At 41.4% G+C, this 17,927-nt stretch overlaps 1 protein-coding gene across 6 annotated transcripts in view; it reads left to right on the forward strand.

The window, feature by feature from the left end:
- The window catches only part of WIPF3 (WAS/WASL interacting protein family member 3), a 37,563-nt gene that overhangs the window by 14,024 nt on the left and 5,612 nt on the right, over window positions 1-17,927 (forward strand). For 4 of the 6 annotated variants that reach the window (XM_038127349.1, XM_038127347.1, XM_038127348.1 and 1 more), the window contains exons 2-5: window positions 224-381; window positions 14,387-14,519; window positions 15,155-15,283; window positions 16,773-17,528. In XM_038127349.1, the coding sequence (XP_037983277.1) occupies window positions 271-381; window positions 14,387-14,519; window positions 15,155-15,283; window positions 16,773-17,528 (1,129 nt within the window). In that variant the 5' untranslated portion in view covers window positions 224-270. Of the gene's footprint in view, window positions 1-223; window positions 382-9,781; window positions 12,957-14,386; window positions 14,520-15,154; window positions 15,284-16,772; window positions 17,529-17,927 lie in introns of those variants that run through there. The other 2 variants (XM_038127350.1, XM_038127351.1) reach the window with 2 other exon arrangements.

Here is a 17,927-nt window from a genome sequence, read left to right on the forward strand (position 1 = left end):
TGGTCCAGATCCGTGAGCTTGCTCTTTAGATGTATGTTGTCATCATAACTGTAATGAGGCTGCTCGTGCTGTACTTTTGGAAGCAGTGCAGTATAAAAGTCTTCAGTCTGCTGAGAGCTAGATATTTTGGCCAATCTTCAGCTTGCAGTGTATAAACACATTCCTCTTTGTTTTTTCTTTTTATTTCTTCACTTTTCCTTTTCCTCCCTTCCTTCTCCTCAAGGACTGGCAATATTTTTCACATCTGCGTGAAGCTAGAAATCTGAGCGGATGCCTGTGCCACCGCCGCCGCCTCCACCACCTCCTCCACCACCTCCACCACCTTCTGGAGGGCCCCCTCCACCACCACCTTCTGGAGGGCCCCCTCCACCACCACCACTGGTAAGACTGACTTTTCATTTCTGTGAGCAAAAGCTTAGCTGTAGTAGCCAGTTCAGAGCCCACAGGATTTTGGTATGGATATTCATAGCAAATATCTGGGACAGATGTTTGTTTTGCTGGCACTGGTTCTGTTCATTACAGCAGTGATCTCCAAAGTGAGATGTATGAGATGATCCATTGGTGTGTGGGATGAAAATACTGTAACTTCAGTCATACATATATATACTTTATAAAGAAATAAACCTATGTATTTTGGGGTGCATGCTCAAAAAATTTTGTTACTGCTAGGAGTGTGTGATCAAAAGGTTTTGAGATGATTAGAGTGCATATGGTGAGAATTTTGCATTTGTGAATACTTTTCCAGCCAAAGGGAATTCATTTTTGTATTGGTAATGTACAGATGGTAAGTATTAATTTCTTCGTTCTTTTTCTTACAGCTCCTATTAAGACTCACAGTGTTCAGCTGTACATTTTGCCCTTTCTAGCACATGGTGTCTTCCTGGGGATACAGCACAATATTCTTTTGTACATGTGCAGGAACAATTACAGCTTGTAGCAGATCATTACTGTGTGTGTCATGAAGTAGAACATGTGCCTTGCCAGCGTGTTTGCTGTAAGAGGAGGATGCTCTGGGTGAACTTTCAGGGTATTACATTTTCATACCTTCACAATCAATTATTGTACCTTGGTAAAACCTGTTTAAGTAATTCTTTGAATTCTGTGATCGGTTGGTCATAACCTGTTTCTGCATTGAAATTCTTAGACTGTTTTTGAAAGAGCAGAACCTGGCACAGTTGTGTTCAAGTCATAAAATCTCTCCTGACTTTTTTTCATCTATTTTTTTCTGTCACTGCTGTGGTTATCTGCAGAGTATGTTAGACTGTGTAGCAAAACAGCACATGGTACTTAAAATGTAATTCAAATGTACTTCAAGTTTGGGGTTTTTTTAAGAACTACATTTCTCCCTTGCATTCCCTGGCATCTCTGCCTGTTTTGTTCCCAGGAAGGTTGGTTGATTTTGTTTGGTATTGTTCATAGTGCTCTTATTTTATCTTTATTTCCAGAAGGAGGTTTCTTTGCAAGTTTTTTTCTGCTACTTTACAGGCTGAACAATTTTGTAAAACTCCCCATGAGTTCTGGAGATGAAGAGGAGGAGGATAAAGACAGCAAATCAAATAAGCAGTTTGATTCGTTTTAGCATTCAGATTCAACTTTGGCATCAGGAGCAGTGTTTCCAATTAGCAACTCTTCTGGGCTGGTACACAACCTATTCTGAGATGCTGAAATAAGTGGGCTGCATATTGTGAGCAGCTTAATGCTCACAATTGCAGTTAAAGTCAACAGAAGCTACAAATGTTCTTATCCTAATAAATTTAGATCAGTAAAGTATCTAGAGACATTTTTAGACTCCTCTAACATACACCAATTGTAAATTACTTGAGAATGCTAAAAGGACCCCTAAGGATCATTATGAACAAGTTTAGGATTTTTTTCTGACAACTAAACCCACTCCCATGATAGGGTTTTGATACAGGAAGGCTTGTTTTCATATTGTAGTTGGATCATTCTGTTTCAAATGGGGTGATCTCTGTATAAGACATGCAGAATTTAGAGTCAGCTCCATCTTGGTGAGATGATACATACGAGATGTGTTTCTAGTTATTGTCTGATATTGACGCTTTGCTTTTAATAAATCTTGATACTAAAAAGAGTATATGAATCAACACAAATAATTAATAAAATAGCGTGGCAGGACATTTTTTTTCTGCAACAGCAAAATTACTTTTCCCTGTCCAAACTGAATGAGAGACAGGATCAGTAATCTGCCTGGTGAGTTCAGCAGAAGCACAGAGTAAGAGGCAGCTCTCCAGCTGGTGCCAGGTTACAGAGTAAAATCTTATAGTTGGGGAGTCTTCCGAAACTTGGTACAGACCCCATTTTCTTTTACTGGAAAGCCCTTTTCTAGAAATTGGCATTTGTCTTTTACAGTTGCTAATCTGCCCAGCTGTTGTTACAGCTGCTAGATCTACAGTTAGGGGGTGGAAGAAGGAAAAAATTTTAACAGGCGTATAGCCTTAAGGAAAACCTTCAGAGCAAATAAGTTATTATTTGACCTACAGCTGGAAAAGTTCCAAAGTAAACAGCACAGTGATTTTTATTATACTGGTATGATTAAATCAGAGTAAGATTTGCATGTTAGCAATTAAAAGTTAGGTTTTAATTTTACTGTTGATAGTGGCTGAGCCACTAGTTTAATTTATGTGATTTATTTTAAAAGAAAAATGTCTGTGTGTAGGAGGGGGTTTTAGAATCCTGTAGTTTTTCATGATGCTATTGCAGGCGTACCATTGACTTGTCTTGCTTTTCTAGTTATGGATGAGAACCATACTTTCCTCTTGCTTTCACTATCAAGAGACTTTTAGCAGAAGTACTCACCACATTATCTTCTTCTCTCCACATTTTCTTTGCTAATATTGTGAGCCTTGATCCCAAATAATTTTACAGTCCTTACTTCATGGAAATTTTAATCAGTGTCAGCATATAACTTTTTTGTCCTGTTAACTCCTTCTTAAGGCAGAAGAAAGTTCCTTCCTGGTGTTTTTTGGCCTTATTCCTACTGTTTTCTAAGACTTTTGGACTTGTTGATATTCTGTAAGTACTGAAATTCTGTAAAAAACTGTAAGTGTTGAAATTCAGTACTTGTACTGAATTTTGTTCACAAAAGGTTACAAGACAATACAAAGTGATTTGGAGACGGTATTTAAGACATGCTAGGAGCCATCTGTGCCCAACAGCCAAAAAGCTACTGGCTGTTAGACCAAACTTAAAAGGAAACAAATTCCTGGATTTCTCTCTCAGGAGGTAATGGTGGGATGTCTGCTGTAGCAGATGTAGGTGGCTGAGTCAAAATGCAAATACAGCTAATTAGATTAATTGACCATGTCTTCAAATGCCTACCTTCTGAGGGTCATAGACATGAGAGGAGTGAGTAGGCAGAATAAAACCATGCCCTGAAGTATTTTCTGGCACTAGCTTACAGAATTCAATTCTCTTCATGTTCCCTTTTCCTCTACACCTTAACAAAGCACACTTAGACAGGAGGCATTTTCTAAAGCTTTTAGTTTATGGGCATGCCATGTAAGGTGGGTTTTTTTAATAGAGTTTTTGTTGGTGGTCTTGGGGAAGAGGGTGGTAGGTTTGGGGATTTTTAAAGCTTTCTGCTCACAAAAAACTTAATTTTATTCCCACTCTATTTCTTTTACCACTCCTGCCTTTAAGCTTAGCATATGAGGCAACCAGGTGAGTTTTGGTTTGTCATATTTTCTGGAGTAGGTGTCACCACTGAGATATATTAAAATTTTTCTCTACTTAATTTCCCAAGAAAAGGATCAAGAGAGAATTTTGCTTTGATAAACCCTGTTCAATTATTTCATGCAGTGAAGGCTGCTTACTGCTGTGTGGCCTCTGTATATATGAATTTGTAATGTTAAGATCAGTCATCACCTATTAAAATGTTAATATTGGAGGAAGTGTGGATGTGTAGCAGCCCTGCTGCGTTGTGCCTTATTCAGAGATGTTTGTTTAATGATTCATATGTTTGTGGAGTTTAAGAAAATACTTCTGTTCTCATTAGAATTCTTATGATTAAAATCTTAGCATAGAAATTAACCCCCAAAATCACAATGGATCAGATGATTAAAGCTCATAAAGTAGCACCAGGTGTTTATTTGCTGCCTTGTGGCACACTAGAAACAAGGATAGCAGAAGGAGAAAGTAATATGCTTACTTTGTTGATAGAAATGTGAAACTTGAAACAATGATGAATGCTAGAATAGCATGTAGATTAAGCATAATAATTACCTCATTCTTATTTAGTGAAAAATTTTTTAAAATTAAAAACAGAATTACTGTTGTAGATAAACCTGTCAGTTTTTACCAAGTTGTTTTATCCTCTTATTTTCTACTCTGTAATGGAAAACTCAGAAAAGCAATTCCTCATGATATAATGTTATGATAAAAGCCTAATTTACACAGAAGGATTTCCAAGGTTCAGAAAAACATCACCTGATAGTTTTCCTTGGGGGGATAGTTTTTTCCCCCTCCTTTGTGCAGTTGTTATGTTGAAAACCTTGCTGAGCTGTTTCCTTCAGCCTTCATGAGAAATTCAGAGAGCTACAGTGTTCATCTGAAGTTGTGTGGGAGTTGGTTTTGCTCCTATGACATTTAGCACTACTGTTCTTTGGAAGGAGAACCAACAGCATATGTAAAACATCTTGGCTGAAGATAATGATGATTTATGGTATTTTGATTTGGTCTTACCAAATATAGTATGAGCGAATGTGCACATATGAGCACTCATATGCATAAAATTTTGGTCATGCTTGCTAATTATTTATTGTAAAAATTAAAGTAATCTCTGAAGTTTTTTATTCAGACCCCTAGACATGCAGTAGTGTAATACTGAAAGAACAGCATTGTGCATGGTGCCAATAGCAAAACAGTTAGGAGTGTGTTTAGTAAAATTTTATGTGAGCTGTAAGATCATATTTAGTACTTTGTCATGGAGCCTAAAGAGATACTAAAGCACAATATTTATTGCTGATAGGTAAAACACACTGGAGTGAGAGAAAGTGGAGGCTTGGTAATCTTGTTGGTAACTGACTGATCATACAGACTGTGCTAAGGGCTGGACAAAGCACAGCTGAAATTCTTGAGTGCTTTGTTCCAGATGAAATAAAGGATACCGACTTACAGTGTTTTAATAATAGATCATATCTCATACCAGTCTGCTTTCATAAAGAAGTGAGAGTCAATCATGTAGGAAAAAAAAATGCTGTATCTTTGTGTGGTTTATTTGACTTAATTTTCAGCTGTTGGAAAATTGGGATTGCATAGCTGTGGTGTCTCAAAGTGTTGCTGCTGTAGCTTGCTACTCTTCTAGTCAAGAAATACAGAAAGGGTAAGTGGGAGTTCTGAAATGTGGGGAAGATTAAAAGAAAACATAAATACTAGGCTGTCATTGCTCTGTTTCATCTGGACAGGTACAGGGGCATGAATTGCATATAGTTCCTAGGTGTTAATCTTCTTGAATGCTTCACTTGAGAACTCTTATGTGACTGTTTTAAATGTATTTAGAGGATGAGTTCTGTTTTGCAGGTTTCTTCATAATGTCATGTGTTCTATGTGTCTGAATGGAATGGAAGACATTTGAAGAGCATTCTTTCTCTTTGTTTTTTCATCTGTATAATATACAAGTATGGAAATTGCAAAGTAGATTTAGCAGCTGTAAATGATTGAGCCCAGGTACCAGAAGCAGCCTAGCTGCAGACAACTAATGGGTTCATTTACCATTCTAATCAAAAGTAATAATGGCCTTAAAAGTCAGTACCCCAGCTCATGTATGCAGTGGCTACATATTAAATTCCATCTGTCAATTAATATTATACTTTTAGCCTTTTAATTAAAAGATAACTCAAAATTTTAGCAACCCTTGAGTAGGACTTCTCTGAATGGCTGGAAGGTGAGAGTGCAAGAATGCTAGTTTCTCGTTCTTCTCTCTTGGGCTAACCATAATTTTGTGTGCATGCTAAAAGGCAATTTCAGAATGATCAGTAGCTTCTGCACAGGTAACTGGGTATGAGAAATAGCCTAGCGTTCTTAGAGAGAGATTAAATTGTGATGTGTATAGGTTGTTACCTGCTCAAATTTTTGTTGCCACTACTCATGGTATTGGCCTTGTCATTCTGGGGACTCTGCTATGGTAGACAGAGAGAATAAACAGTGCTAGTGTCACCAGCTCCCGTGGCAATGTTTTCAGCCTTGTACTGTTTGACACTTTCATTGCAATGCCAGGCCCTCAGATTTTCTTGTTTATGTAAGAGTTTTCCCTTTCTTTTCATTGATGCAGAGGCTATCATGGGACTTTGAATCCCATAATTTTAGAAATCAAAAAATGAAGTCCAAAATTAGCTTTTAAAGCCAGTCTCTGGGTATTTTTGGTATTTGACTTGTGATCTTTCTGGACTGCTGGAACTGCTAACACTTTTAGAGTAGTTTAAATTTTATACTGCCTTCATTTTGGTGGCTTCTGTTACTGCATGTTTTCTTTTAGTACAAGAATAGTCAGAATTTACATTTAAAATGTGGGTGTCAGAAAGTTAAATACCTACAGAAAAGCTCAGCAGGTACAAATGATCCTACTTATTCTGTTGCATTTTTTGTATTCAGCTACAGAAATCTAGCAGCCCACACTGGAATACCTTAAGTACACCCTAGTGAATAACCCCCCTGCTCCATTTGGGGCAAGAGCAATTGAACCCTTTAGTGTACAAGATTTTATATTATCTGATACAGCGGTGCTAGCATAAGGTGCAGTGGGTTTATTGGGTGCAGTGGTATTGATTCCTGGTGGTGGTTGAAATGAGCACTGGGAACATAGATTTAGAAGAAAGTTGCTCCTGCTATGCTGGTTTTTGTGTTCTGTTCCCTGCCATTGTGCATGGTGGTAGCTTCAAGCAAGTGCAGAGCAGGCACCAGGCTCTGCTAACACTGAAAGGCCTCACTACTTGGGGCTAAAGCCAGAACTAGGCGGGGGCTGTAGTGCCAGGAAGAGATCCATAACAACTTTTGCACTACTTCCCTAGCTGGGAGCTGAGAAACAAGGTCGGTGTAGACTCAGCCTATCTAAGTACACACATTGCTCGATGACCTTTTCAACCTGGCAGGCTCAGACTGCAGAACTTTGTGCCATGGAGACTGAGATTATGGTCAGTCAGTACTGAGCTGGGTGTAGGTGGAGTTGTCAAGTGCTGGTCCTGTCATTCTGTTGAAACAATTATTTCTTTAGCTGGCAGGAAGCTATTTGGCAGGTCCCCTCATGTGGGTTCCCTCAGAAAAGTTGGCTGGAGAGTGACCCCTCGCATGGGAAGCATTTGAAGCTCATAGCCTTGCTAGAAGGCTGAGAGAGTGCCATGTTTGCCCAGGCAGACCAGGTGCCAAGAATTAATTAGTTTTGTCCTATGCTACACAGCAGAAACACAGAAGTGACTCTGATCTTGCAAATGACTGTGCAGGTAGAGTCTTGCACTGTGGTGAGGTCTCCCATAATTAAAAAGCTTTAAATTAAGAGATCAGCACTCTCTTGTGAACAGAACCAAAACTGTCAGGTACCAGATCTCCCAAGCTTGTTTAGAAACAAGAAGTTTAAAATATTTAAAATAAAAGAAGACATCTACTTTGTTGTTGAGACTTGTTCGATTTTTCCTTAAACTGGAAGGGGGGATTATTTTGATTGTTGTATTTTGTATTTGACAGTGCATGAGTGAAACCACACCTGATGCATATGTAATGAAAATACAAGAAGAATGACAGTGTTTTTCTAAATGGTACTCCTGTTTGGGATGTGCTGGAAACTGGGTTTATTATTTTAATAAGCTCCTTCTTTTTGTTGCTACTGCTTTTCTTGGCACATTTGTGGTGGAGACTTTAGCTGCTGGTTTGAGAATTCTTTGTAAAGGCAATGCTGTTGCCTGCTGGGCGAACTGTTTCTGCTGCAAATGTAAAATCATTAATTCTTGGCATAATTCTAAACTAGTAATAGTGGATTGATCTTGGAATCAACTGCCAAATTCCTCTGGGGTTTCAGATTTCATGCTGAGCTACAAATGGAGAGATGACTTTTATAATCCTGTGCTATGTCAAGGAAGACATGCTGGTCAGCTTACATTGAGATTTCTGGTCAACTTCCATGTTTTACTTTGTTCCAAAACAACCTCATTCTTTTTATTAAAAGTTATGACCTTGTAGTTTGTTAGACTGTTCTGGCATCTTACTGGCAATATTACTTTTTTTCTGTCAGTTCTGCTTTTGAAAAGGATGCAGTCTTTGAGGAAATGAATTCATCTAAATACCTTAGTCCTGATGGTTACAGGAATCTCCTTACGGAACACTTGTTCAGCAGCTTGTGGTTAAGTGGAAGGAAGCTACAGAGTGGGTTGCTTGCAAGCAGGTCTCCCCTATTCTTGGTCCACTCTTTTTTATCATCAGTGGTCCCAGAAGGGTATTTTAACAGACTCATGCCCTTTGAGGCCCCTTACTCAAGGGCTGTGCCCTTGCAGACTGTTGTGAGCACCAATCCAGTGCCTGGCTTTCCTTCAAAGGAGTAGGAGATTTATGGCTGGATGGGGACCCAGTCATCATCTCTGCCTTCATGCTCCCCTGCTTGGAAAGTCTTGTGGTGCCATATGGATAGTAAGAACACTCATCATCCTTCCTCAGATGATTTACCAACCACAAACAAGCTGTGTTTTTCTCTCCTCAGCTATCTCTGACATGACGCACATACTGCATTAGGCAGCTAGCTTCACCTTTTTTGTCCTCTTTCCTGAAAAATCTGTATTTGTTTACACCAGAATTTTGGTTTTTGTTAATACTGAAATAATATTTGGAGAATTTTGTTATATTTCCAGTGGTTTCTGCTCTTTTTTGATGCTTTATACATCCTTTATTTAAGGTTTAGATGTTTTAGTTGTCTCTCATTATTGACAAATATTTTCTTTGACCAGAGCTGGCACTATCACATTACTGACTACACTGCCTCCACAGCTCTTGCTTGTTTTGCCCTACCTGCTGTTTTAGATGCTGGTTTTAATTGTCTACTGTCATGTTTGTAGGCTTTTACTCTTGCATTTTTTAGTTTGTGTCTCTGAATCATGACAGATTGGACGCCAGAGAAGGCCAGGACTGGCTCAGGAACAATTTTTAAATTTTTTTTCTCCCCATAAATATTTGTCTCTGTGATCAAATATCCTTTATCCTAGAGCTTTCTGCTTAGTCTTTATCTTGCTGCACTATCTTTCCCTTCCTTAAAAGCCAAACCTGAGGTGGTTCATGCTGTAGCGGTGAAAATCACTTGCCTCAGCCTGGGTCTGTGCAGGTTTGGCTGAGCATGGCAGAGAAAAATAAGAAAGCAAGGGGTGTCCTCAGTCTCTTTTTCCACTAAAATATATGCTGCTTATGCCTTCTGCCAGTACCTGTGCTTGATCTCTGCATTGAATCTGGGGGATTTTGTCTACAGGGGGAAAAACTGATAATGGGAGAGAAGGTTAATTGCCACCAGATTCATAGAAATAATTTATATTGTCAGCAAAAGGGAGAGCTTTCCTTCTGCCCATAATAAAATTTGCTGTCAAATGTATTGATTGGTCTTTAACGTTATTGTTATATGTCTCACAAAATAATTAGGGAAAAGCTAAATATATGGGGGTTTTTTTGTTTTTTGTTTTTTGTTTTTTTTTTTTTTTAGTTTTTTATCTAGTTCAGATAAATAAATAATTTTCTACACAGGTGTCTTCCCAGTTTTTCCTATAAAATATGACCAGGAGAAGGAATCTACTATGATGGTACAATTTATTGCGCATTAGAAGTGTAAATACTCGGTACTATCAAGTTCTGAGTAAAAGTATGTAGTGCCTTTGGATGGAATAATGCTTTATTTTGCCTTACTTATGGCTCCTATCTAATTTAAAGTTTTAGTACTGGATCATCTTTTCACATCACCTGCTGGGTTTACTCTGAAAGAAAGGCCCATGACTGCCTGGCTATTGCATTGTCCAGAAGACTAGAGGTACATTTTTCCTGCAGATGTCCTGTTTATGTAGATCTGTAGTACCTGAAGTACTTTACAAATGCATTCAAGAGCATATTTAAAATCAGAGTAAATACAAGCCATTTATGGGACTGTATGTATGAACTGTGACTGAGCTACCTGTCCAGAGTCCAGAGGATTTTCCCTTTCCTGTGTGCAAGGGTACTCTTTAAAATCTGAAGATTATAATTAGTATTAGTATAAAATTTTTCAAATGGCTGGTGTCTTCTGCATTTACATCACTTCAGTATCTGAGCACGTATGTCTCTTAAATATTTTAAGTATCATAGGAGCCCAGAGGGTAGGTCGATGCTCCCATCTGTCTTGCAGGATGTAAGGTGACATTCTGAAGGTGATGCAAATATCACAGCAGAGTACCCAGAAATGGAGCTCATTGCCATGCATTTCAGTCAGTTTTCCCTAGAAAAAGTCTCTCAGTTCTTAATTTGATACAACTCAATTTAGGGTGTTAAGATTGTGATTATTCAGGGTCAAACCTGGAGTGGTCCATGTATAGAAAGTGTAAAAATAGAGTTATTCTTCCAAATTAAGCAATCCACTTTCACAGAACTCCTAACTGGAAGAAGCTGTTACAAACCACTGGCTGTGCCACTCCACCGCAGAGTACTGCACATCACCAGGTAGCTCTGCACAGGATCTGGTGACTTGTGCTTCACAAAAAACACTTCTGCCAGAGAGGATCCAGCCTTGATCTGAAGTATTAAGAGATGGATAATCTGCTGCTGTCTGTGGTTTGTCTGTTTGCATCTCACATTAATTCACCAAATGCCTGTCTCTGCTGCCTGAGTCCTCACCATCATTCCCAGTACAGGTTGTTGTGTGCAGGCAGGCCACCCCTCAGACTTCAGGGCTGACAGTCAAAACAGTTGCTGAAATCTGAGCTGTTGCCTCCAGTGTTTTGAACACTGCTTTGGCTCTTTCTTTTGCACCTCCAGGTTTCCACAATGTAATTTTAAAAATCTGGAGACTAGAACTGAGCTTGTGATTCCATTTTTGCTCACACTGTTTTTTTTCTGAAAGGATGAGAAATATTTGAGGAGTGTACTATCCCTCCTTGCCATACTTGCTAATTCTGGCTTGCTGCTGGAGTCTCCTTCCAGGTCCAGCTTATGGGATTTGGGATTTTTATATTGTGCATTTTCTTTCTCTTTCCCCCCTCCAAGTCAGCAGTGGGGAAACATGTTTTGGTTTGTTGTTCTTTTCAAAGGGCCTCAAGCTGCAGTGATTTAGATCTCTCTCTGTATTCATGCTGTCCTCATTCATAATTCCACTTGTCTAAGTTACCAGCTTCAAATTCTGAAATGTTTATTTCCCACATTGATGATTTACAGTCTGAAACTCTAAAAAATATGATTTGATGGTATTTTCCTATGTACAAGTATTTTGAAGACCTAACAGCCTAAACATTAGTCCCATACTTTACTGCATATCATAGCTGAATGTGTAGTTTAAGGCACTGAAGACAAAATGTGGTGGAGTTGGGCAAGATGAAAAGGAAGTAATTCTTATGTTCAGGCTATTTACATGCGTGGTTTGTTCCATTCTGTTTCTAAGTATGTACTGAACGTGACATTCATTGTGTCTGAAATAGTAGCAGAATAACCTAGTGGTTGCTAAGGTAATGAGAACCCCCGTTCCCTTACCAGTTCCTGTAAATAAAGTATGGAATTTAATTTCACTCTGTGTTACCTGAGGCAGCTCTGGCATCTGATAAAACAAATGATCTCCACATTCTTCTCCGCTTCCCTTCTGATTTTCATTGAAATACTGAGATGTTTCTCTTTTTGTAAATAAATGAGGCTGCCCTGCAGATGATGGGGTAGAAAGTAGCCTAAGAATTATGTCTTTTGGCTTGCAGCTGCTTTCCCTTTCTGACTTAAAATGTATTTGTCTTCCTGCTGAAACACTTCTATTGCATGTGATCAGGGCTGAAGATTTAACAGCCATAAGAGTTCCTTTTTGTTTTGATGCAGAACTTACATATTTGTTATCTGTGCTTGTGCTGTGGATTGCAAGCACAGCATGAGCGTGAATCCAAGATTTATTTCTTCATCAAAGAAAGAAAGGTTGTCTCAAAAAACAGTATGGTAAATCCAGGAATTTGCAAATGCTGGACACCAGTAGATGGTGAGATACTTACCTGGTGAAATGATTCTTGGCAAGGATTATTACTGGCCTTGGGAGTGCAGGCAGCAAACAAGAAATCCAAAGGAGCTCTGACTGCTGTGCAACCAGGCAACACTGAGCCCCAGACCATCTTGACTTTGTAATGGAAAAAGAGAATCCATAGCAAGCTACTCAGCAGCTAATCAATCATCAGAGTCCACCAGGCTGGGCACAGAAGATTGAATCTCTTACATACATGAGGAGGAAGAAGAAACAGCTGGGGCATGGGATGGAGTTATGCTTCGAGTAAGGGAATCTGTTGTAAGAGAGAGGCGGCTGCATTAATCTGTTATAAGAGAGAGAGGTTATGCTGTGTTATGGAATGGCAGAACAATATTCCTGCTTTTTTTATGCCACAATTTTTTTTTTCTTGATTGTATTACATTGATATCAAGTTATGGGTCACTTGCCACAGGTTGCCACAAGTTGGTTATTTTAACCTAATAGCTGTCTGGGTATCAAGACTTTGTATTCTAATAGCCTGTCTGCCCAGAGAAGTAGATCTGGGAGGTGAAGTGGGCAGCTGGCATAATATATGGACACTTGAACCCGGAAATGAAAGACAGCTGCTAGGTCTAATTTTAAACATAGCTCTTGATCAGATCCCTCTAGATCCTGCTTGTCCTGCCACAGCAAAGTCATTAGTGGGAGTAGAGACGCAAGAAGTTGAAGATACTGGTTAAGAGCTTTTGTGAGGAAGGGAATCACACTTGTTCCAGTTATGGTATTTCCATTTTTCACAGTAAGTATTGTCAGCTTCCAGAGAAGGGGAGTGGAAATGATTCGTGGCTGGTACATGGTCTAACACCGCTGACATGGGCAGCTCCTCTGGGGCCTCGTAATGGACAGTGGGACTCCCTGTTCTGCAAGTACGAGGGCAGGCAGTGCTGTTTCAAACGAGGAAAATGTAACAGAGTGGGGGTTTTCCTAACATTTTAAAATAACACTGGTTACATATCAGCCAGGTTGTAATTCCGAGTTTTTACATCAGGGCTCGGGAATGCGGCGGCGTTAGCGGCGGTCTGGAGCTCCATCTAGCGGGGCGTAGCAAATCCCGCTGGCTGGGTTTTGATTTTTTTAGCCAGTACAAAAATAACCAGGAATAACATCATACTGATAGAATTCTTCACTTGGGATTAGCGAGTCAGACACATTATTAATTCAGCAGCTGGTTAAGTGTTTTCAAGTTTCTGTTCTGCTTTCAGAATGCCATTACCAAGCTGGGTTGGCTTTGGGGGTTTTTTCAAGTGTGACGGTATTGTTCAGCTTTATTACAACTATGATGTTAAAATTAAGGGCTATGGAAACATTTCTGATACTCGTCCTCTTTAGGGAGTTACCTAACCTCTGGGAACTTTGGAAGCAAGCAGAACATTGCTCCTCTGATGTGAAGATTCCCCTCTATTAGACTGCTCTGTTAAACATAATAGGTTTAGGAATAACAGCTTTGCTATCTGCTTTTAAAAAGTGAAACATCCAATTTTTTTAAATAGATGGCTTTTTAATATATGTAACAATAAACTTGAAGAAGTAAGAATAAAGAATAAAGTTTGTTCATTTCTTTTATTAAAGAACTTTAAACTGCAACTTGATTTTACCCTTACTAAGCTTGGTTAGGATAGAAACATTACTAAAACATAACTGTATTATTCTAAAGGCATTCTCCTTGAACTGGTGTTAATCTCCAATAGAGAGAGACAGTCTAAATAAGTTAATGATCACATTCAAATATAAGTGCAGCATGCATTTATCTATCTCTTTTCCTAAGAAAAGTGGATAAACCAGGTATTTATTATATCTTAACATATAAAAATTTTGATGTAAAGCATTGTAAATAGCATGATAAGAGCTGACGGAGGCAGTTGGAACTGGAGTTGTGGGACAGAGGCCATAAATGGCCAAATGAGGTCACATTTCATTTAAGCATGCCTCCTAATTTGCTTTCAACAGTATTAGCCTAACTAGTATTAGTTTTGTGTTATATTTAAACTTTCAGCTTTCCTACCTCCTGCACAACCAAATGCTGCTCCTGTTGATTCGACTCAAAGGCTTGGGAGTGACAGCTGCCAGGGAGGGCTTATTTCAAATCTTCTATCCCATGTTTGCCTGTGTATCCTTTCTAAACATGCATTTTTGTCTGTACCTCCCATCTAAAGCTCTTATTGTCAACAGGCAAGCTCAGAGATACCAAAATTGCGAAAGGAGGACCAGAAAGCACGAAACGCGCTCTTGGCTGATATCCAGCAGGGAACTCGCCTAAGGAAAGTGACCCAGATCAACGACCGCAGTGCACCACAGATTGAAAGTGAGCATGTGCTCCTCAGCAAGGCCCTGGGGGAGCTTTCCTGAAGCCTCGGGTGTGGGTGGAGGTCAGATGGACAGTTTCAAATTGAAGGGCAGATTTGAAGGTCAGCAAAGGTCTGCATCATCATATGGCTTTAGGATGCAGAGAGGGGACGCTTTCTAAACGTGCATCCTGCTCTGAGATCAATGACTGTTAACACTTCATGGTGAGTCTCCAACTAGTTATCACCTGGTTATCACAAGGCATTCCTTGTTCCAAAATAAGTAATGAATGATGAAATCCTTGAGAGCATTTCAATAAAACAGGTAGGAATTGTTGGCACTACCTGAAGAATTGTTCCTTATTAGATTAAAAAAACAAAAAAAAAACCCACTGTAAAATTCTGGAAACGTAAATTTAGTATTAGGCCTAACACGGCTACTTCTTGGTGTCACCAAGACAGTGATTTGTGTGAGGCTGAAGAGCACCAGAGGGTGCTGTGCTCCAAGGTACAGGTTAGAGAGGGATGGCAGTTCCTCTATAACAGTACAGGGAAAAGTTTAGCCTTGGCTTTTGTTGCCACCAAGCCTTAGCAGTCTCAGGGCAAGGATGAAATGATTTTCTAATATACCTTGTGTTTTTGTTCTTTTTAACAGAACCCAAAGGAGCTAACAGAGATGGAGGTAACCCAGCTGTTACTAAAGGTGGCTCTCAGCAGCCTCTGGGAGGTTTATTTGCTGGTGGCTTTCCTGTTCTCAGACCAGCAGGCCAGAGGGACATGACAGGTAAGGGCTTCATTTGGATGAAAGCAGAGCTGGGCAGGCAAAAATTTGGGATGAAAAGTACTTTGAGATTAGCTTTACTGGTTGATTTTTATTGGGTTTTTGTTGTTTTGGTTTTGGTTTTTGTTTTTTCTGAATGCTTAGTTCATCAAGTGACCATGGAGGGCTCAATTAATAATGTGATTGAGGCCACCTTTCTAGATCTCAGGTGCCTTATTCCTTAAAACATAAATAAAAAGCTATCTCCACACTTGGTAATCTCTTTAGAAAGAGATTAAATAGATCTCTTCAGTTGAGGTTCTTTCATTATTTTAATGAAAACTTTTAATTGTGTCTTGAATACAGTATTGAAATCCGAGCTTATCAATTTAAGGACAAATGGCAAAGTCATATTCCTTCCCTCTATACTAGTGTATATTTCTGTGGTATTATGGTCTTGTGTATTACTTTAAAGCTTCATATTCAAGATTTTTACCCTCTGGATTTTATAGAGTATAGCTTTGATCCAGCAATATAATTTACGGATCTGAAAAATAAGGGTATTGTTGCTTCACAATGACAGGAGGAAGGCACATGGGGAGGCCCACTGCTGCTTTCACCTCAAGAAGTGCCAGCATCAATGAGGGATGACTTTTATAGTTACAGTAATGACCTCTGGCTCTGTTGAGCAGCTGGTGCCTGCTCAGGCAGCACAGAGCAAAGTAGGTTTTTGTAGGGAAAGACCGAACTTGGCTCTACCTGAAGTTTTTTTGCTCCCAAAAGGCAAGCCAAAGATGCACAGCACTGTGTGGGATAGGGCTTTTGACATACCTTCAGTGGCAGTAGCTATTTGGAGTTGCTTTTAAAGCCTTTTTTGACATCTTGCTTTGTGATAAATCCTTGACATTTACTCAGGAAAAGACATTTTGTAAGTTCAAGAGTCTTCAGGCATTTGCTGTTAAAAAGGAAATACCAGAACCTGTGCCTTCCGGAAAGCCTTTGAGGCATTGCTTTAAAAAAAATTGGCTTTTATCTGTGGAGCTGAGGTTTCTGTAACATCTGTGTGAATTTTTTGATCCTAAGCAAGTACTTAACTTGAAGGATGCCAGTTGAAGTGTGTCAAACTGCTCGTGTACTTCACCAGGAGTCTCAATGCCCAGCGGGCTATACCAGGCAAGATGAGCCTGGTGTGAAGGGCTCCAGACTCTGCAGAAAAGTTCCTTCTCGTTAAACTGTTTCATTCTGCAGAAGTTGAGGAGCAGGGATGGGAGCAGGGTCTCCCAGCAGGTCGTCATATAACTAAGCAGAATCCCTGGTGCCCACTGGAACACATCGCCTCCTAAGCTGCATTACAGCGTGGGCAACCTGTTGGATATGAGATATTCGGGGTGAATGAGTTTAATTTCTTGGTATCCACTGGGGAAGGGAAGATGAAGAGCTTGCCCTTGTCGCCGTTCGGTCTGAGGAGTGGGAACGCAACCCCGGTGTGTAACATGTGATACCTGGTTTCCAGCAGGGAGGCCTGGGCAGCTCTCCGGAGGCCGAGCAGCATCCCCCAGACCCTCCGCGCCGCCGAGCAGCGGCGCTGCCAAGGCGAACAGCACCCCCTCGCACCCGGCCGAGGTTCCAAAGGCAGCTGTCCCACCGGAGCCCCCCGGCACCTCCCGAGCCGCAGCGGGAGCGGCTCCCGGGCGGCCCAGCCTGCCCGCCCCCCCTCCACCGCCCCCCGCTTCCAGCAAGCCTTGCCTCACCTTCCCTCCTCCTCCCCCTGTGCCCCCTCCGGCCGATCGCCCTGCCAAGGGCGTGACCCCCGGCGCTGCTCCCCCGGCCCCGCTCCCTCCCCCTCAGGCTGACAAACCCGGCAAGCCTCAAGCAGCCGCTTCGCACCCGCCCCCGCCGCCCCCTCCTCCTCCTCCTCCCCCGCTGCCCCCCGTGCCCCCCTGCGGGCTGCCGGGCAGGGCCGCCGAGGCCTCTGCGGCCGCCGCCGCTCCGGCCGAGGGAAGGGACTGTCCCCCTCCCGCGCCGCCGCCCCCGCCTCCTCCGCCGCCGCACGCCCACCCCCCGCCCGCCAACAGGCTCTCCTTTCCCCCCTCCCCGGCCTTCAGCGGGGCCGACGTGCCCCCTCCGCTGCCCCCCAAGTCTCCCCACTTGCTGTCACAGTTCCATAAGCCAAGCAACATCCAGTCGCTGCCGCTGCCACCCACCCCCGGCCCCCCTCAGCCCGCAGCCGTGGTGGAGACCAGGAAGAAGAGACCCGGCCGAGGCGCAGGTGAGAGAGGCACCCCCGAAGGAAGGAGGCTTTTCCCTCCCTTTGGCTAGTGGGGAAAATCATAGAATGATTTTGGTTGGAACAGGACCTTGAAGATGACTTAGTTCTTCAAGGCCGCCTATCAACCCAAACCATTCTATGACACTGGTGACTGGAGAGCACGGAGGGGCAGGGATGAAGAGCACACATAGGAGGAATACCGTAGGTTGCATGGCTCGTGATGAGCACCCAAAACACTCGGCTTTTTGAAATGCCAAGCAGTTCTTAGCACTGTGCACACATGCCTTATCGTTTAAGCTGACACTCTTGGAAGCAGCATACTGATCAGTGGAGACGAAGTCTTAGGACCACTGGGTTGCTTCTTGCTTTTGTGTTGGCATTGGTGTGTCTCCAGCAGAG

Source organism: Motacilla alba, chromosome 2 (genome assembly GCF_015832195.1).
Source record: "Motacilla alba alba isolate MOTALB_02 chromosome 2, Motacilla_alba_V1.0_pri, whole genome shotgun sequence".
In the NCBI taxonomy this organism is placed as follows: Eukaryota; Metazoa; Chordata; class Aves; order Passeriformes; family Motacillidae; genus Motacilla; species Motacilla alba.